Source organism: Nelumbo lutea, chromosome 1 (genome assembly GCF_056320005.1).
Source record: "Nelumbo lutea isolate HS-2025 chromosome 1, American lotus-T2T, whole genome shotgun sequence".
Lineage (NCBI taxonomy): Eukaryota > Viridiplantae > Streptophyta > Magnoliopsida > Proteales > Nelumbonaceae > Nelumbo > Nelumbo lutea.
Genome location: NC_142684.1, coordinates 138,480,988 through 138,502,744, shown reverse-complemented (window position 1 = coordinate 138,502,744; position 21,757 = coordinate 138,480,988). Strand labels below are relative to the sequence as shown.

Sequence of the window (21,757 nt, the reverse complement as noted above, 5' to 3'; positions counted from 1 at the left end):
AAGGTTATCAACTTTATAAGGTAAAAATTCAAGATGATAAAGTTAGATAGAAAGAAGCAAGGATAGAGTTGCTACCTTATTTAATTGATGAAAGGGAGAGAGAGAGAGAGAGAATAAAAAACCCTCTCTATTCTTCTATTCATTCTTTCTTTTTCTCTTCTCAAAACCATTTGATCTTTTAAATTTCAATAATAAAACATTAAAACAAAATGTGTGTGTATATAAACATACTGTATAGTAGAATGTATTAATACAAATATTAACAAGATTCAGCAATATAAATTATATTACAAATTTACAATAACGTGTCCGCCTTGTCATTTTGTCACCTAGGGCGGGCGCCTAGTTGCTATAACTCAAGGCATTTAGGCAAGGCACCCAGTCAAGGGTGCCTAGGCAACGCCTTGACAACTATGGAAAGAACATAAAAAATCTGCAAAAACGATAAAAAATAAAATACATGTATTACTACCTCATAGTTCCAAAGGGAAATTCTTTATTGCCAATTGCATAAAATATTCTAATTGTTAATGTAATGGTAATTGTGATTATTCTCATGTTTCTTTACCTTTTCACTCTTTTAATATGCCTTTTGCTAGTAGGCATTTATGTCATACACTCTATTTTATTCACAGTCCAACCTCATGAATAGGGCAGTAAATGGTATCTGTTAGTCTGAATTTGAATTCAAATCCAATCCAGTTAAGGTGATCTTAAATGAATCCATTTATAATTGGATCAGACATGGATCCACCCCTATCCAATCCAACATGATCAGATCTATATCTTCATAAAATTAATATGTGTCTATTAGTAAAGTTGGTCTAATTGTTGTATGATTATTAAAGTCACTGTTTCGAGTCTCATAAGTTATTTTCGAGTCATTTTGTTCATGATATAGAATATCGAAGTCATGGTCAGTTTTTTTATTTATTATATACAATATTCTTATAATTTTTAGTTAAATTTATAAATGGTATTCAATATCTGAAACCAATCCAAGTTCAATCTTTCTCCGATATATAAGATTTTATTTGAATCGTGAGGTTAATAGACCAAATTTGGATCTAGATGTCTCAGGTTCAATCTGATCCATTCGCATCCCTATTAATGAAATCCATATTGTTTAGAATAGGCCACAGGGAGAAGGATAAAGCACCTCACTTCAACAACTCAAGTTAAACTGCAGATCCTTACAATTTAGTATCTTCTTTATAGTCTCAATCCCTATAATAATCAAGACAAGAACTTGGGCCTGAGCTTTGAAACAAAAGTTGTGGCATATAAAGCACCATGGGCTAATAGGAGTGCAAGTAAGATATGATACACATCCCTATCCATGTTCTTGAACTCAAGAAATGGAAAGTCATATCCAAATACTGTGTTTTTACCCATATCTGAGCATCCTACCTAGAGTGTCCAAATACTTTAGCACTATCGGAAGCTTATTTGTTTAGATTCACAACAAAAGCCAGTATGCATGGCATGGGTATGAGTTGCTACTTGCTAGATTTACGTGAAAACATCAACACCCACACATCTATAGTGGTATATACACGGAACTGCAAGTAATATCCTCAAGTGAATGACACCAACAAGCTTTAAAGAGCATCAACAATAAGCAATCTACATTGGGTCACACTGAGTCAATGTAGATATATTTAGCAAGATAAAATTTGTAAGGTGTAAGATCAAGTAATAATTAGATAGAAATAGAGAATAAGATTCAAATATTACTCTGGCCAGTCAGGCCTGTCCAAGTGGTCTAACCTCTAAATCCAATTCATCCTGTAGTATGGGATGTAAGGTCAATTGGAGTTGCAGGCCATTGGATTAGGCCACAAGCACCTTTTGCTTAAACATGTACTTCTGTATAATTCTTTTGGTTGAGGCAATAAACACTTTTTGGTTAAGCACTGTACTTTTATATAATTTTCATTCCTTTCTGCATAATGGAACACAAAGTAATCAGGAGGACATGAACCCAGGTCACTAGGATGGCATGTGAAAACATGCCTTCCTAGTGACCTGGACAAGGGTTACAACCCATTATCCAATATTCATCCCAGATACCAGGGGTCTTGGGAGGGGTAGAGTGGATACAGTCCCTAACTTTTGACATTTTTTGCACAAAGTGGCTGCTCTTAAACTCAAACCCACATTCTCACACTTGCCAGTCCAAGATTTTTCCACTAAACCAAGAAATGGTCCTGGCGAAGAGACTTCAATAATTAACATTTTAAGGAAGACTGGAAGCACAACAAACAGTTTGTTTACCTCTGGTCCTGCAGATCCAATCAGTTCGAATGTTTCTAGATCCCAGAATTTTACTGTCCTGTCTGCAGAACCTGTAAAAGTAAATCTTATATTAACCCTAATCATTTCAACAAAGGAATGAAACTTGCTACTTGCAACTACATTATATGAGGCATAAGTTATTTCAAGCCAGTTTATTGACCATTTGTAACACATACAATTCAAGAAGGGAAAGAATGGGTTTCCATGTACAGAACAGAACAATAAAAATGAACTACCCACTAGGCTGCATCTTATCAACCACAGTTGTCTGAAATTGAAATACTTCTGTATTAACTTGGTTGTCAACTCAACTCAATGAAGATTTATCTGAATAAAGTTTTGCAAAACCTACACTGTAAATACTTATGCACTCTTGGTTATAACAAATAGACATCAGTGTCTATGCATGACTAAGTGACTGTCTTTTTTTATCTACAACTGTATGTTTTATTGACATTAAAATATATGGTAAGCAAATGCAATCGGTATAGTCAGTATATGTACAACAGATACAGCCCGCTGCTGCTCTCCTAGTTCCAGGAGGAGCTGAAACTCCACCAACAAAGCTTATTTCATCCCAGAGGATACTTCCTCCACGTCATTGATTGCAATTAACTCCTTTAATTAGCTAAAGAATCAGCATGTAAGTCAGCAAGTCTTGGAATCCATCTAAAAATAGATTCTAAGGTACATGTTAGTGATCTCACTTATCTAATCTATGGCCCTTTGACTCCTTCATTTCTCCTTTTAACCAAGCAGTATTGACCTGTGAGTCCCTTTCTACATTTTTTAGTTTTCCTATACCTGTTGGACTAAGTGGATTTGTTTATATGCATTTATATGTATCTACACAAGAATAGTGTGTATCACTTATTTCATCTCTTTCAACCAGTGAGTGGTTTGGGCAAAAAACAGGAATCAAGGATCATGCTATTACATTTGACATGGCAATGTCCTGACATGTACTTATGGGAAGCTAAGCCTTGATTGCAAGGAAAAAAGGCATCCTCTTAGAGTCTTTGAGAAATAAAAGGAAAGGAGAGGAAGGAAACTCAGGCCTAAAAAGTTGGCATTGGGCCTAATAAGCTCATAAAAAAACCCAAAAGGTCAGTTAGAAGACAACTAGAAGACTACTCTCAAAAAACTGATAAGAAAAGTTTTTGATTGGAATCCTTTAACTTTTTGAACATTACAAAAAAAAGGACAGGAACTGAAAGTTACCAAACATCAAAATTCAAATAACTTCATGATCATTTTTCTGTAAACAAAAAGCATAAGATTTTGTGTGACTGAGTCTGGAAACTTATGGACCGGACCAACCACTTCATTTAATTTTTTTTATCAGCAACACAGAAAAGATTCATTAATTAGAAAAATCAAGTACAACAAGAAGTTGTGGGTGGACGAGCAATCCACACTGTCCCACTAAATACATCACAGCCCAAAGCAAACCGAAAAGACAATCCCTTTAATTTTTTTTTTTTTATCAATAACAGATAAACAGGCTTAACTCTCTCCGGGAAGATAACAAAAAAGAAAAACTTACAGAACAGCCCAAAACATTTGATCCCTTCCCACCCCCTGCTTTGCCAAAGCATCAGTAAATGCATTTGCTGTTCTCTTGACCCACTGAAACTTGATTTCCAGTCCTCTAGTTAGCCACTTAATCTCCCTCCTCTCATTAGCATATTTCCAAAGTCCACTACCTTCTTGTAACCAACTTAAGACCAGCTTTGAGTCCCCTTCAACGACTAACTTTTGTATATTCAGTTCCTTAGACTTCCTTATACCCTCCAGTACTGCATAGACCTCAGCTTTGAGAGAGTCTCCAAACCCAATGGAACCTGAATTCAAAGCAAGCACCTTCCCATCCTCATCTCTGAAAACCCCTCCTACACCTGATAGACCTGGATTTCCTTCACTACTTCAATCGAAGTTTAGCTTTGCAAGTCCACTTCCTGGTGGTGACCACACAGGACAAATTAAAGAATGAGCAGGAGCAGAATTTGCCACCTCCAGCCAGCTATTCAGCAACATATCCGTAGAAATATCAACAAACAGGTCCAAGGATTTCAGCCAATGTACCATCCTCACTGTTACTACTTCAATAAGGCATTCTTTACTTCTTTCAATTTCAAAGAAAATTCTGGTGTTCCTTTCCTCCCAAAGAGTCCAACAAACAGCAGCCCTCACACATCTCCACATTATCCTTCCCCTTTTGTTTGGCCAACCAAAGAATGAGGGGCTAAACAAACTTCGAATGTTTGGCAGTGGGGTCCACCTGCAACCAAAAGAGGAAAGAAACCATTTCCAAAGATCAGTAGCAAAGGGGCAAGAAACTAATAAGTGGTAGAAGCTTTCACCATTAGCTTGCAAAGAATGCACCAATTCAGAGACAAGCACCTAAAAGGCCTTTTTCTTTGGAGTACGTAACATGTATTACATCTTCCGAGGAAGGCTTCCCAACAAAAGGCTCCAACCCTTGGAGGAATCGGTTTACCCCAAACATCCTTAACTGAAAAGTTTTGTACAAATGGACTGGATGAAGGCAGTACGAACTTGAAGAAAGAGGCACAAGAGAAGGTTCTAGGAGTTAGGGTCCACAGTCTCTTATCCCTCTCAAAGGGATCCAACACCACCCGGTCTAAGATCTGAACTAGACTCATGGCATTTTCAACCTCTACATCCGTTAAGCCTCTTCTAAGCCCTAGATCCCAATCAAACCCAAAATTAGACTGAGAAGGAACTAGAAAACTAGACACAACCTTGCCCTTAAATCGGGAGAGTGAAAACAAGCAAGGGAAGTGGTCTTTCAAAGGTATCTCACCCACCCAAATGTGTTCCCAAAACTTTACTTGATTCCCAGAGCAGAGGTCATACCTGATGTGCTGCAAAAATGAAGGAAGAATGGCATGTATGGATTTCCAAGGACAGGCACCAACAGACCTTGCCAAAGTCCCAGTGTCCCAGCCATCACCTGCTTGACCGTGAATACTTAAAATTACCCTTGTCCACAGTTTATTCCTCTCACCTCCCAACCTCCGCAGCCATTTCCCCAACAAGGCTTCATTTTTCCTCCGAATATTACCTAAACCTAACCCTCCGTCAACCCTACTCCTAGAGACTAGATCCCAATTCACCTAGTGATCCTTCCTCTCCTCCCTTGGTTCCCACAAGAAGTCTCTCATTAACTTCTCCAAACTCCTACTTATCTTCACTAGGATCCTAAAAACCAATAAGTAATACACAGGCAAACTAGCTAGTGTAGACTTGATCAAAGTAATTCTACCACCCAGAGATAAATAGTTCTTCTTCCAAGAGGCTAGCTTCTTAGCAAATCTATCAATTACGGGGGCTCCAAAAGCTCTCTTTCCTCGGGTTATCCCCTAAGGGCATCCCCAAATAGTTTAGCGGCCATTGAGACACCGTACAACCCAAAGCTTCAGCCCTCTCCAATATAACTCTTTCTTCCACATATTGATCCCCACCACACAGCTCTTATCGAAGTTCACCTTCATATTTGACATTTGTTCAAACACTTGAATCACCAACTTCAAGTTTTTGGCCCATTTCACATCCTCCCCCTCACAAAATAGAATTGTATCATCAACAAACTGTAAGTGGGTGATAGGAATGTTGTCTTTTCCAACTCTCCAACCCCTCACAAGACTTCTTGAATATGCTTTCTCAATTAGCCTCCCCAACACTTCAGTGATTAAGGTGAAAAGAAATGGAGAGATGGGGTCCCCTTGTCTAATTCCCCTAATAGTCGGGAAGTGATCCACTACCTTTCCATTTACCAGGATGGAGTAAATGACAAGTCTCTATACAACCCAGGATCCATTTACACCATTTCTCCCCAAAACCAAAGACATCTAACACTTGCATCAAAAAAGACCAATCAACCATTTCGTAAGCCTTCTCTAAATCCAACTTGCACACAATCCCTTTCCTCCTTGTTCTCCGCTTATCCTCCACACACTCATTGGCAATTAGAATTTGATCCACAATCTGCCTATTTCAAACAAAAGCCCCTTGATTCTATGAGATTAGCTCCGGAAACACCTCTCTAATTCAGACAAGACCTTCGCAATGATTTTATACAAGCTATTAACCAAACTAATGTCTCTAAAGTCTCTTGGATGACTTGCTCCCACTTTCTTTGGGACCAAAGCAATAAAAGTTGAGTTCAACCCCAGATTTATTACTCCCCTCTGGGAAAATTCAGAAAACACTTTAAGGATATCCTCCTTTAATATCTCCCAACAATCTTGGTAAAAAGCCATGGTAAAGCCATCCGGTCCTGGTGCTTTAGCTCGATCCATTGAAAAAACCGCTTCCCTTATTTCCTCCAACTCAAAATTTCTTTCAAGCCACATCTTCTCCTCGAACAATTTTGGCCAATCTAACCCTTCCACCCAGATTCTCTAGTTTAAAGGCCTTCTAAATAAAGACTTAAATTCTCCACAAAGGCCCTAGCAATCTCATCCTGTTGAGATATTGACACCCCATCTATCTCCAAGATTTTCCCTTCTTCTACCATCGGCCATTGCATGAAAAATTTTGGTGTTTTTATCACCTTCTTTCACCCACTTATGTCTAGACTTTTGCCTCCAGCTGACTTCCTCCTTGAATAGGATGTCTTCTAGTTGCTTCCTGAGCTTCCATCGTTCTTGTTTGTCTCTCACTTCAAAATTGCCTCCCCTTTCTTTGGCATATAACTCCTCAATCTAATTGATCACTTCAATTTTTCTCTCTTCTATCCTTCCAAACTATAGAATATTCCACTCTTTAATCTTCCTTTTTAACTCCTTCAACTTCCAATGAAATTTCATCCCCTCCCAAATAGCACTTGGGTTAGCGTCATTCCACCAATTTTCCACCAACTCAATAAACCCAGGGTGAGATAGCCACATGTTCTCAAATATGAAAGGAGTGGGCCCTCTAGTACCGAGATCCTCACTCGTTAAGGTAATAGGCCAATGATCTGATGTTACCCTAGGCAATGCTCTAGAAATAATAGTCCCCCAGTGCTCCTCCCAATCTGTTGTGAATAAAAATCTATCCGACTTAGAGCATATAGGGTTCTCTTGGAGATTGGACCAAGTAAATAGACCATGTAGCAGAGGAACCTCTTTCAACTCAAAACTGTTTATGAAGCTGTTAAACCTTCTCATGCTAGTGCTACCACCTCTCCTCACCCTATTAGTCTCCTATGTGAATCTAATGACATTGAAATCTCCTCCTAAACACCAAGGGCCTTCCCAAAGTCCTCCAATGTCTCCTAATTCCTCCCAAAATTCACTTCTTTCTCTATAACCAGTTGGACCATACACATTAGTTGATACCCACTCAAATCCATCTACCTTGTGTCTTAACTTGATAGAATCAGTAAACTTCCCAATCAACTTCTCCACTCCCTCAAAAACCTCTTCTTTCCACATTGTCACTAAACCTCCTGACCTTCCCCACAAAGGACAAAAAGCCCAATTGATGCCCCTTACTTTCCACACCGATCTAGCCCATCTCCTATCAAACTCCATCAGCTTAGACTCCTGAATCAGCCCCAAATCTGGATTCTCTTTTCTTAGTACTTCTTTTATTAAAGGCCTTTTCCTAGCCCCCTTAACCCCCTAACATTCCAACTGAGAATCTTCATCATCACTTTCTAAAAAAACCCTTACCTGTCCTCTTTTCAATTGGTTCCTTTTTCTTCTGTCCTTTCTCTCACTGAACTCCTTATCTTCTTCTACATCTCGCTTTAGCCTGTCTGACTCACTCAACTTCCTCTTCCTTGGTTTTGTCTTTACCTTTCCTTTCCTCAAAAATACCTTCAACTCATTTGGATCCTTTATTTTACAGCTCATTTGCTCAACAAACCGTGCAACCGAGTCCTCCTTACAATTTTTTTTTATCAATAACACTTTCATTAATTCATCGGTAGAAAATTTACAAGTGGAAGACCCCCGATCCCTGATTGTCCCGGGTTTCCCCTATTGCATCCATCAAAGTTTAACTTCAAGAATCCACTAGGTGGGGGGTCCAAGCCACACTCATTACTGACTTGATCTGCGTGCAACTTGCAATTTCACCCCACTTCCTCAACATGTCATCCACAGTGTAATCTGTGAATATTTCCAGAGATTTCAGCCATTGTTCCGCCCTAACCTGTATGATAGCCCTCAAATCTATTGTCCCTCTCTGAGTTTCTAAGAATATCCTGGAGTTCCTTTCTTCCCACAGTGTCCAACATACTGCAGCCCTTAGTCCTCTCCACATTGTCCTTCCCCTTTTTAATCGCCACCTGAAGAAGGAGGGAGCAAAAAGGCCCTACATGTCTGATGGGGGATTCCAGCTGCATCCAAATAAGGAGAAAGCCCAATCCCACAATGACCTCGCGAAGTGGCACGACACCATTAGGTGAAAACCAGTCTCCCCATCTGCTTTACACAGAACACACCACTGAGGTGACAAGCAAGTATTTGGTCTCTTCTTTTGGAGTAAATCACCAAAGTTGATTCTTTCCAGATAGGCTTCCCAACAAAAACTACCAACCCTAGGAGGTATAGCTCTGCACCAAACCTCACCAATAGAAAAAGGGGACAGGGTAGGACTGGTGGACTGACTTAAGACTTTGAAGAACAAAGCACAAGAGAAAATGCCATTGGGGTTAGGTGTCCAAATTCTAGAATCCGCCCTAGTGGGGTCTAAGACTACGTTATCAAGAAGTGCAAGAAGGCTCGAAATACAATCGAAGTCTGAATCCCTCAAATCCCTTCTTAGACCCAAGTTCCACCCAATCCCAGAAGTGGAAGAGGGCAGGGTGGTGAAAGACGAGATCGGCTCATTTTTCAAATCAGAAAGAGCGTACAAAGACAGAAATCGATCCTTTAGAGGGGCGCTCCCCACCCAGGTTGGTTCCCAAAATTTTATGGAGTTACCGGAATTCAAGTCATACCTGATATCAGGAATGAAAACTGGAAGCAAGTCATGAATAACTTTCCAAGGAGAGTTGCTTGTGATCCGAGCTCTAATTCCAGCATCCCATCCGTTGTGCTCTAGTCCATGAATACTTGCCACTATTCTAGCCCATAGCTTCTCCTTCTCCATAGGAAACCTCCACAGCCACTTCCCCAGCAGAGTCATATTCCTTCTCCTAATACTCCCAAGCCCCAAACCACCACACAACTTACTCCTGCACACTATTTTCCAACTAACTCTATGATCCCTCTTCTCTTCTCCCGGCTCCCACAGGAAATTTCTCATTAACTTCTCTAATCTGTTAGCAATCTTCACTGGGATTTTAAACACCGACATGAAGAAGATGGGTAAGTTATCAAGTGTGGCCTTAATTAATGTAATTCTCCCGCCAAGAGAGGTAATTCTTTTTCCAGGATACCAATCTTTTTTCAAACCTTTCCATCACCGGGTTCCAGAAGCTCTCTCTCTTGGGATTATCACCTAATGGTAATCCTAAATAGTTCAGAGGCCACCCCGTGACTTCACACCCCAGCACTTCAGCACTCTCCCTGATCTCTCCCTCCTCCAAATTCACCCCTACTACACAGCTTTTCCCAAGGTTAACCTTCAAATTGGACAGTTGCTCAAACAGTTGTATCACCGACTTTAAATTATTGATAAACGTCATATTACCACCTTCACAAAACAGAATTGTGTCATCAGCAAACTGTAAATGTGTGAGGGGGGTTTCCATCCTCCCAACCCTCCAGCCTCTAATGAGCCCCCTAGAATCTGCTCAGTGAATCAATTTCCCCAAAACCTCCGCAATTAAAATGAACAAGAAAGGAGAAAGGGGGTCTCCTTGTCTTATACCCCTACTGGCTGGAAATAAATCTACCACTGTCCCGTTCACTAGCACTGAATAATGATAATTCCGGACACAGCCCATGATCCACTTACACCATCTAGCCCCAAACCCGAATTTGGTTAAAACTTTCCTCAAGAACTCCCAGTCCACCAAGTCATAAGCCTTTTCCAAGTCCAACTTACAGACCACTCCCTTCTTCTTATCCCTCTTAAAGTTCTCCACACTCTCATTAGTAGTTAAAATCTGGTCTATAATTTGTCTTCCACTCACAAAAGCTCCTTGATAGTGTTCAATGATATCCAGCATTACCTTTTTCAGCCTCAAAAACAACACTTTTACAATGATCTTGTACAAGCTATTCACCAATTTCATCACCTAGTGTTCAATGATATCCTCCTTATCAATTTCGTTTGCACCTACTAACTAGAACATAGCCCAAAACGTAGATTGTCTTTGAACTCCTTGCTTAGCTAAACCATCAGTCATGTTGTTAGTTGATCTTCTAATCCATCTTATTTGAATCACCACGTCTTTGGTAAGCCAGGTAGACTGGACTGAGAGGAAGAATTTATGGGTGAATGTGGGCCTTGGATGGTGGGCCTCTGATGATGGAGACCACAAAATTCAGGAAAGACTAAGGACTATTAAAGGCCCATGGGATCCACTGATCACCTCTTTCTTCATTGCCCAAAAACAAGGAAAATCTGGTTCTATTTCCTTAATCCTTTTTTTCTATTGGAAACGGTTACTTTCATTAAGACAATTAAACACAAATATAACTATCAACCACCTAATTATACCCAAACTCACAAACTTTGTGATTGCACCCACCCAATTACTAGCTTAGAATCCCTTCTACCTCGATTTGATGAAGCCCCATCTGCTTAGCCAGCCTCAAGCCTTGTAGTACAGCCAACACTTCCACTCTTAGTGAATCCCACACTCCTATTGGCCCAGAAAATAAAGCAATTAGTCTGCCCTCTGCATTGCTTAGAACTCCACCTATTCCAGAAGGGCCCGGGTTGCCTAAAGAGTTTCCATCAAAGTTCAGTTTTACCCTTTGGACAGTAGGAGTCCAAATATCCTGAGATTCAGCCTTCAAAGAAGTAGACTATATTCCAACCTCTTAAGATGTCATAAACTGAGAAGTTTATGGTGGAGCAGTGGTCTTGGAAGCAGGGGGAATTTTTTTTCGCACATGATAACCAAATTTAATTTTCATTAAGAAAGGGTATCTAAAAGTATCTCGCTATTGAGACCAACTCCTACAGCATGACCTTCCATAAAGGAGAGCCTATAACCTGCCAGGAACAAGCAAAATGGTACAGCCTCTGTGCTACTTCTTCAGTACGCTCCTTGCTGAGTTAAGAAATAATAACAGAATCAGAATCTTGTAGTCTCATGTAATAGAAGTATCTTCTTCCATCTGACCAGCTAATTGTTCCAAAATTGAGTATATTTCATCTTTCAAGGGGTGTGATCGATCTGATACACTGAATGTGTGCATTCTATTCTCAATTTCTATCCAACTGATGGCTCGTTCTTTTCTCACCTGTCTCTCATTCATGAGGTGTCTCACCTTCTCTACTGACTCCCACCTCCCAACTGCAGCATATATGTTTGAAAGCAACACATATCCTGCAGATGATTGAGGCTCCAACACATATCCTTCTCTACTGACTCCAACTCTGCTGCTTGCCTTCCTAAATCTATATTTCCATGAATCCTACAAAACCAAGTAGTGCATTCCAAACTCTGCCATCGGGTTTGCAAGGCATGTTCTCAAGCAGATCCAACACCTCATCAAAACGTCCTGCACGGCCCAAAAGATCAATCAAGCATGCATAGTGCTCTTGGTTTGGAACATTACCACCATCATAGGTCATGCAGTTAAAATAGCCAATTCCTTCTTGCACGAGACCTGAATGACAACATGCATCGAGAATGACAACCGAGGTGATCTCATCTGGATTTGTCCCTGCTTGCACCATGTTGTGCAACACTTGTATAGCCTCTTCTCCACAGCCATGCTGTGCCAAGGCCGAGATCATCGTGTTCCATAGCACAGTGTCTTGCTTATTACCCATGAGATCAAAAACCCGTAAACTAAGCTCCAAACTTCCACATTTTGAATACATATCAATGAGTGAACTGACAACTATCGTATTAGGCTTGAAACCAGTCCTTACCATAAAGGCATGGATTTGTTTCCCATGCCTGAGTGAAGAAATACTTGCACTAGCACAAAGACAACTACTGAAAGTGAACTGATCCGGTCTAATGCACATAGTCATCGTTTTCCTGAAGAGCTCAAGTGCCACATGGCCCATACCACTCCAAGCATAGCCAGAAAGCAAAGCTGTCCATGACACAGGATTTTTCTCTGGCATCTCATCAAACAATTTTGTAGCTGATTCAAGATCCCCCAATTTGGCATACCCTGAAACCAAAGTTGTCCAAGCAAGCACATCCCTTGTAGGCATGTCATTGAATAATTTTCTAGCATCACCAATCACCCCACATCTGGCATAAGCATCAACAATACAGCTCGAGAGAACCACATTTGAAAGGAACCCAACAACTAAAACCTGGCTGTGTACCTGCCTAGTCAGAGACAAATTCTCCAACTTCACACATGCAGTCAAAACACCAGCTAAGCTGAAGTGATTGAACCCAAGTGAAAAACGACGTAACTGAGCATAAAACCTCAAAGCTTCACCGCAAAATCCATGTTGGGCCAATTAAATTATCAGGGTGTTTCAAGACACAACATCCCTTTCAGGCATTCTGTCAAATAATCTCCTTGCTGGCTTGAGCATTCTGAGCTTCGCATAGCCAGCGAGCATATTGTTCCAAGAGTACAAATTTCTTACCCGCATTTTGTCGAAAACCCGGTGGGCTTCGAGGTCATTGCCGGATTTAAAGTACATATTAATTAAATGACTCGACAAGAACGTTTTCGGGTTCTTGAGGCCGGTCAACTTTAAATGGACGTGAATCCATTTTCCTTCTCTGAGAGATCTAGAGCTCGCACACTGTTGAAGGAGAAAAGCAATCGTCCTATGGTCTAAGCAGAGACCAAGGCGGGATAGGAGCTCTAAGGACACGACTGCTTCTTTGAGCTTCCCTTGCGAGCAGAGATCGATGAGGCGTTGGACGACACAGGGACGGTTGGATTTCTTCTTTCGGGTCCAACTGATTGAGAGTGCGATTTGGGGAGGGGAGAGAGGGCATTGCAGAAGATCATGTGAGGTGTCATCATCTATGAATCCGGTTCAAAGTTGCCAAGTTTTGGACGCTCCACCCTGGGCACCACCGCCAGCCGGCTGTGACAGAACACGAAGTTGACCCACCATTCATCGAGTGGACCTGATTGACAGTGTCTGATCTGCTTATAGCCATCGACATAGTCCACGTGCAATTGGTAGGCCCCATTTCACCTTGGGAAGGGTTTTGACGATTTTTCTGTGAGACCCAGCAGGGGAAAATTTTACTGGTGCACAATCTATGGACTCTGCAGATTTGAAAACACAACCAGATCTTTTGAAGATTTACTCTTCCACATTATTTTCTTGGGCAATCTATGGACTCTGCAGAACTGATTCTGTAAGTTTGGTATCAGAACTGATTCTAAATTTTGATGGAAGTGATTTGGGAAACCCTGGAGTTGCTGGGATTGGCAGAGTTTTTAGAGGAAGTAAAGAAAGCATTAAGTGGGCATTTAGTGGCCCAATCGGGGTTGCTGATTCACCAAAAGCAGAAATCTTGGCTGCACTCACAGGTCTTCGAATTGCTAAAGAAAAAGGCTGGTCTGTTCTAACTTTGATTGTGTTTGGTATGGCTTCCATTTATTCGATAAACAGTGCCAGCTCATCGCCATGTAGGCGTTTGTCCCAAATTGTTATTTGGTGGGCCAGTTTATCTGATAAACGTTTGTATCGCTTTACGTGCAAGCCAACCATTGAGGGAAACTTCATTTTAACGTTTCCCCTAACACAAAGGTGTTTATTTACTGTTCTGCTTATGTGGCGCCTAGCTGTCAACAAACACTAGAAAAATGTTTATCAACCAATTTTTCTCGGTTTTGAAGACAAATCAAGTACAAATGTTTATTTAATAAACAGAAGCCATACCAAACATCCCCTTTAAAAGGAGACTTTGCAAACACAATAAGATGGTTAGGGGAGGAGGGGCCCTTGGAGACTAGCCCATTACCCATCTGAGGCCAGAGACATATTGAACACCTTGACTGTAAATCTAATCTGGATTCCCAGAGAACTGAATACTACAGCTGATGGTTTAGCTAAATCAGGTACCTTTAGGGAAAATCTGTATAGTGAAAGAAGTCTGCCTCTGTAATTTCTTTTTGCTGGTTTTGTTGTAGTCTGTACATCTCCTCATGTTCTTTTCCTTTTATCAATACAATCAATTAACTCTTATTTCAAAAAAAAAAAAAAACAAATTAAAGGCCCATGGGCCACATGGACTTAAGAAACAGTCAAGCTGAAACTTAGACAACAAGGCACCCATGAAGGGTTGCCTTACTTAAGTGCCAAGCTATTTGTATATGAAATACCATTATATTCTTTATTTTTTGAGATTATAATACCAAATAGACATAACTAAATTAAGTTATTAATTTTGAAGGTTTATATTTTTTTGGGGGGAAAGTGAGAAAGAAATTGTATTACTGGTGAGGGAGAGGGTTCTTGGCCACTCTGTAGAAAACAGAGTTAGTTGGGTGTTATTTTCTTATTTGTTGTCTTGAACCCTTGAAGACTTCAAAACCTAAGCCGATAAAGCAACTAAGCAAGTAAGAACATAAATTGTTGTCCAATCAATACATTCTTCTTCTGTATTTTAGATGATTGCTATATTTTTTTAATTTTCTTTTCTTTCATTCTATCCCTCTCGTGAATATTGATTTTCTATATTTTAATATGAAGTTTATACTTTTCTATGAAGATTATATATAATTACTAGTGAAAGATACTTGCTGGGTGCTATGGAACCTAGGGAAATTACCCTAGGATTCATAGTTTTCATTCAAAAAAAAAAAAAATCAATCATCCGGGTGACACCTAGGGTGCCTAGGCAACAAGATGCCCCCCTGTTGCCTGCCTTGCCTTTTGGCACCTTGAAAACTATGAACTGAAACTGCAATTTTCGAGAATGATGGAGCACCTGGGAATGACATAGGAAACTTGATCTTATACATAAATGGACAACCATCTTGGGAGAGTTTATCCAAATTCAGCACGCATCCACCCAGCTGTTGTGGTTGCAGTTTCTTGTTCATCTTCTTCTGCAGAAGAAAAATCATGGTTGGTTTGGTCAGGGGCAGGTGAAATCTCTCGTATCCTACATTTAATGCATCTGATACCGCTTCTAAGGGAGGGGATAATCCTACAACCTATAAGCACATATTATTATGGAAGTTATTGAAGAGGTGTTGGGTTTAGTTGGGGAGGGGAGGGGACAGGAGGATACTTGAGATGGTTCAGCTGTAGAAGTGGGAAGAGTAACCCAGATATGGAGTAGATGATGTTGGATGAGGTCTCGCTAAAGAAAGAACAGTTCCTGTGGCTTTGGACCAAGTTGTGCAATGTGAGGTCTTGGTGGCAAGACCATTGAATTTATTATTTACAGATGAGGATGGATTTGCTGAAGAAACAATTTGAAAAACTGTAAGAGGAGCTTGTCACAAATGCACATCTGACTTGGACAAGGGCTAAGGTAGCAAGGGGGAACATGTGAAACAACAAAGCAGGTTTTTAACATCCTAACCTGAGAGATGTTCATATTAGGAATAGAGAAAGGACAACAGGAAACTTAAAAGAGAGAATTCAAGAAGAATGAAGGAGAGATGGCAGGTGGTAGGGGGGAGTCACGGGAGTGACTCAGCTATCTTGAGAATGGAATTCAGTCATATTAATCATTAGGGGTGAGGTCTGGAGGGTCCAGAAGTCGCGTGCTTTATTGAGTTTGATTTGGTTGTTACTTTCCTTCTTTATAATTATAAGAGGTCCTGCTTTATCCCTCTACAGTCTATTTGTAGGTGCATAGATCTTTCTGTAAACAGACAACCATCTCCATACAGAAGGAGATTCCTAAGTTCATAAGAAGCCTAATTGCCAGTTCACTTCTTGAAAACCAAGTCGACAAATGTGCATAAACTTTTATAAATGGAAATGCATTCGATATGATAAATAAGGTGATCATTAAACTATGGATATGTATCAAGTCTTGGCATCTCAAACGGAACAAGAAAACATAATATACACTATACATACATAATATACACATATGCATATGTCACAGAGATGACCTAAAAGTCATACTTACCTGTGGCTAGCAGGAACTCAAGGGGATGAAAATCTATGCAGGTAATTCGTCCTTCGTGGAATGTAAAATCATGTAGAAGCTTTCCAGCTGTTAGATCCCATACCTGTTCAGATAATTTTAGAAGCTGTTATTTACAGTTTTATTCATTCATTTATTTATCTATTTATTTGGGGAGAGGGGATGGAGTATATCAATGGCTTTATGGTTACCTTCACAACATTATCAAGTCCACCAGAAACAACCCAGCGTCCATCAGGAGTGAATCTAATGGTACTAATTCCCCGAGTATGGCCCTTGTATGTGTGAATGCATCCCTTCTTTCTGATGTCCCAGATCTTTAGATTAGCATCCAGAGAACCAGATGCAAAGAACTCACCAAATGGATGGAATTCAACAGCAGTGCAATTAATTCTGTGTCCAGTAAGGGTGCGAACAACTACACTTCAACAAGAATCATAAAACAAATTAGAAAATGCCAAAAATTCTCCGAATACAAGCCTTAGTTTAAAAAGTAAAGGAATTGCTATGTGAAGATCTTAATCAACAAAATTAATGAGTCAGACTTGGGATGCAAGCGATTACGTTCCCAAGCCCAACTGAGACCAAACAACAGGATTATTTCAATTATATGCTTCCTTGAGTCATTAACTCATGCGTTCTATTACAGTGCATGTGTCATGAGTTCCAATTTTCAGGTGCCATATCTTGGTACTTAAACTACCTAGCAAGCTGTGCCACCAACTGTTTAGCAAGTGTTTTCCAACTTAAACAATCAATGGGGTGAAAAGAATAGACCTACTCTTTGCTTCTTCCAAATCCCACAGCTTTATTGCACCAGTAGAAGCTCCAGCAACCACCAAAACCTCTGCTGAATCAAAAGCTACACATTCAACTGGACTTGTGTGACCAGACAGGCTCTGCATATTTACACAAAAAAAAAAAAAAGAAGGGTGATATCCTGTCACAGCAGGTAATTATGTACCTAAACGTCAGATCTCCTTGCCAAATTAGATAAAGTTGCAGACAATGAGAAGTTATAGGATTAACATTAGCATGCAATTAAAAGGAAAATAAGTGGCCCGTTTAAGTCCATCAAAGAATTATCCTTTGGTTAACTAAACCGTGTATATTTCAATTCGGTTTGAGTTATTAGTTTATATTTACCACAAGATGTAGAAACAAAAGTACCTATTAGAAGCCATGAGTTCAAAAATTATGACAAATTCAGAGAAGCACGAATGTGCAGCCGAAGAGAATTTCGGAATTTGAACTGACCGGTAATGAGTTCGGTTTCCCAATCGCCCACAAATTGACCCTATGATCTTCTCCTCCGGTCACAAGAAGTCTACACGATTTTTTTCCGATACTTAAACAGTTCACACTCGATGCATGGGCAACGAATTCTTCTAAAGTAAGTTGGTCAAGCAAAATAAACAATCCAATGGAGCAAAATGAATCCACCGAACAGAAGAACTTAATGAATCGGATTATACAAAGTCTAAAACATTCCTCCTCACCAATTCGTGGGGCAACATTCAAGAGAACAAAAACTAAGCAAGAGATATAAAAAAATAAATATAAAAAAATGAAAGCCACCCCGCTAAACCAAGTAACATTCTCTTCGAGCTAAAATCTTAGCTAAGTAACACAAACCCTAAGTTTAGACAAATGCATCTAAATGCAGAACTCATTCAAAACCAAACACTTAGCTAAATCAAATGAACGGATACGCAGCTTATAACCTCGCTTCGCCATCAACCAACGAGCAGCAAATTTCTCTTGTCAAATCCTAGCGACAGAACGAGATCGGAGACCGACAACGATGTGCTGGAGATACCCAAATTCATCCAACACCGGCGCGGTTGCGAAAGCCAAAAAACAAGAGCAATCGTGGGGCGGAATACGAGCTCCGCCTCTAAAAGCAAGACTCGATTCAGAGAGTATATTTGGAAGAATTGCAGAGAAATCCTAGAATTTTCCTTGGTTTACTGTGTGTGAGAGAGAGAGAGAAGGGGGGGATCCGCTGAAGACAGTTTTTTAATGTTTTTTTATCTCCCTCTCTGCTTTTTAGACGCGCCAAGTAAGAAAAGGAGGAGGAGAGAGAAAGAAGGCCACCACTCGAGGAAAACTCTTCACAGCTTCGGTATTCAGACCATGATTGGGACTGTTCTGTTCTGTTTACTTGTTTTGACCGAAATGCCCCTCCATTTGAGTTGGTTTGAAGATAGCACAATTTTACCAAACTGCCCTCGAACTCGCATTCGCACATGCAGTCGACGACGAATCGAATAAGACACCTAACGACCGATTGGACTGAATCAACTGACTCGATATCATTGGTCGGTCGGTGGACCGTAAACTGCTAAACTTTTTCTTTTGTTGGTAGAACCGTAGAACTGTAGAAGTGTACCGTCAACCCTGAGAGTATTTTTTTACAGAGACATTGGTCCGAGATGGTTTTTTACTCTTTTTCTTCTTAGCTGACCTCGGTGTGAATCATCTCGGATAAATTACAAGTAGCCACCCTATGTTTAGGGGTGATAATTATGCAGATTTGTATAAATAGAGAATTGTAAAAATAAGCGTCGATTTTTGTGCACGTTTATCGTTGGTGAAATTTTCATTTTAAGGATTCCTCAAACATGCAGGCATTTATTTACTGTTTTGCTGATGATAACACTTAAATATTGATAAACGGGCTTATTATTTTTCTTGATTTTACAAATAAATCAAATACAAATATTTAGTGAATAAACATCCGCGGTTCCAAATACATACGAAATGATGACTCTCAACATGTTTTTAAATGAACTTTGTTAAAAGAAAATTGAGAAACATGTTACACCTAAGATTTCATAAAAAACTAAAGTTTAAAAAGACAATTTGGTCTCACAAATAACATAAGGGTAATATTGAGTTTTCCTTTTTTTGCATGTCTTTAAACGTGGCTAACATGACTTAAATTTGCATCTCCACTAGGACTACCTAGCAAATGTACCTTTTCAGGTCATGGTTGAGTTGGCCTTAGATGATACTAGCCGTCCAATCATCGCCTGGTCATCTCCGGCCATGTCAGCATGGCCCGTCCAGCTCCACAGTTGTGGCCGCGCTACACTATTACTATAGCCCCCCATCTTATCCTCTCAGCCATATCAGCTACACGTCATGCGGATAAGCACAACTATGGATAAGAGGAGGGAGGAGGACAACTCCACTGGGGAATAGAACTCTATCCCAAAGACCTCGGCGGTTAACCTCATCTCGGCAACCCTAGAAGCCCAATCCGACCAGGACACGGACCTTCGGCTATAAAGAGGTATCTTCTTCTCAAGGTAAGGGTTTCCAATTTCTAGCATCCATATTGTTACTCTGCTCAGACCTGCACCATTATTGCTCGGCCCGACCATCCACCACCTTCTACTGACTTGAGCGTCGGAGTATCTACCCAGGGATAACTCCTCGGGCCTCTGACATCCTTTCTTGATCACAGGTCTTGAAGCGTAGCTCTGTCCTACCACCTCGGCTCCGCCCTGTTGGCAAAGACTATCTGACTGCAACGTCGGTTTGTGCACCACCTCGGATTGAGCAGCATCAGATTGGTGTCGTTTGTGGAAAACACACAAAAAGCCTTTCCTGAAATCTCTTCCTTACCGCGCAACCAAGAAAGTGATCAAGATGCCCATGAACCAGTCCGAACGATCGACAGGCCGATCCCCTTCTCGGGAATCTCACCGTCGTAGCCCTCTACACCAAGAAATCCTGCAACCCCCAATCGCGGTTAACCCTGCGCAATTCCAAGTAATGCAAGAAAAGGTCGACAAGATCGTTGAGATGATGCAAACGATGGGCTCTACGACATTGCCCAACTAGGTTGTCCCCCCTCACGCCCCAACGCGTATGAAGGACAACCCTCGCCCTGAGGACCCCAAAACGCGTTGAAGCACAATACACGCCGCACAACACCCGCTGTGTAACACACACCGCGCAACACAAGCCGTGCAACACACACGTAGCTCAGCACACAACACTGACTCGGTTGATCTTTGAACGGCCTAAGCCCATGATGTGTAGCTCGGCAATGTATCGCCGACCAAGTAAACTGCCTCGGTTGTCCATGGTCCGAGCCTAAAGCGGAGAAGAATGCCTCCGCCCATTAGGGCCTGAGGGTGGTCATTGAACTCCACAGTCCACTGATTAACAATCAGACCAGAGTTAGTTGAGCAACTGCTAGCCCTCAAAGAGCCAAAAAGCTCCTAAGACCAGTAACTGAGCGTCCCAAAGATGAGAGCTCGGAACATACTTTGGCCCCACTAACCGAAGATTGAAGATCTCGACCAAACCCATACCTCGACCACGACAAGACCGAGAACCCAAATAGAAAAAAAAAAGGAGAGAGAGAAGTGGTACGCAAGTTTAGAACAAAAAGAGTACATTTTCATTAAGTTAACATCATTAGTACATGATTCCAAGCTAAGCATATCGAGCCATTACAAAAAGAACAAAAGAAACAAAAGAAACCCCACGGCAACTCAATCCTCGGTGGGAGGATCAGCAACCTCTTCTCCTTCCTCACCGTACTCACCCCCATCACCCTCATCAGCAATAAGGTTGTCCTCGGTGGGTGGGGTCTCGTCGTCATACGCACCCCAAGCCTGCACAATGTCAGCCAACTCTGGATAGTGACGCAGTGCCTTCCACCGGAAGACGTTGAGCCCTGCTTCATAGGAGCTCAAGGCATACTCGTCATCTCTTGTCGGTACTCAACCGAGCCCATGAACTGAGCCACCGCCGCTTCGGTGGCCCTCCTACTTCAGTCGCTCCCTCTCCGCCTTCAGCTCGGCGATCTGCTGCTTCAGGCTATGAACAACATTTTCCTACTCGACTATCTGGCTACGAACAACACCGTGCAATGCCTCGGCCGAGCACTCCTCCCACGACCGCGCAATGCCACAACCGAGCACTCCTCCTATGACTGCACAATACCTCGACCGAGCACTACTCTCCGACCGTGCAATGCCTTAGCCGAGCACTCCTCCTACGACCGCGCAATGCCTTGGCCGAGCACTTCAGTCCTCGACTTCAGAACTTGGGGAGTGTTGTTTGGGTCATGGTTGAGCTGGCCTTAGACGACACAGAGCCGCCCAATCATCCCCAGCCAGCTTTGCAACATACATTGACTACGCGGTTGTGGCCGCGCTATGCTATTACTATAGCCCCCCATCTTATCCTCTCAGCCACGTCAGCTACACATTACACGGATAAGCACGACTAAGGATAGGAGAAGGG

At 41.2% G+C, this 21,757-nt stretch overlaps 1 protein-coding gene and 1 pseudogene across 12 annotated transcripts in view; both read right to left on the bottom strand.

Annotated features, from left to right (window-relative positions):
- The window catches only part of LOC148877874 (katanin p80 WD40 repeat-containing subunit B1 homolog KTN80.1-like), a 39,078-nt gene extending 20,509 nt beyond the window's left edge, over positions 1-18,569 (bottom strand). For 10 of the 12 annotated variants that reach the window (XR_016099421.1, XR_016099423.1, XR_016099425.1 and 7 more), the window contains exons 1-6: positions 18,202-18,569; positions 17,747-17,877; positions 17,271-17,388; positions 16,681-16,907; positions 16,472-16,574; positions 2,278-2,348 (exon numbers count right to left, since the gene is read on the bottom strand). Coding sequence is in view for 4 of the 12 variants with exons in the window: in XM_088945754.1 (XP_088801880.1) it covers positions 2,278-2,348; positions 16,472-16,574; positions 16,681-16,907; positions 17,271-17,388; positions 17,747-17,877; positions 18,202-18,226 (675 nt within the window). In the remaining 8 variants the exon portion in view is untranslated. The remainder of the gene's footprint in view (positions 1-2,277; positions 2,349-16,471; positions 16,575-16,680; positions 16,908-17,270; positions 17,389-17,746; positions 17,878-18,201) is intronic. The other 2 variants (XR_016099428.1, XM_088945770.1) reach the window with 2 other exon arrangements.
- Positions 11,384-13,483, bottom strand: LOC148877875 (pentatricopeptide repeat-containing protein At2g21090 pseudogene; annotated as a pseudogene).
- Positions 18,570-21,757: the final 3,188 nt, after the last annotated feature.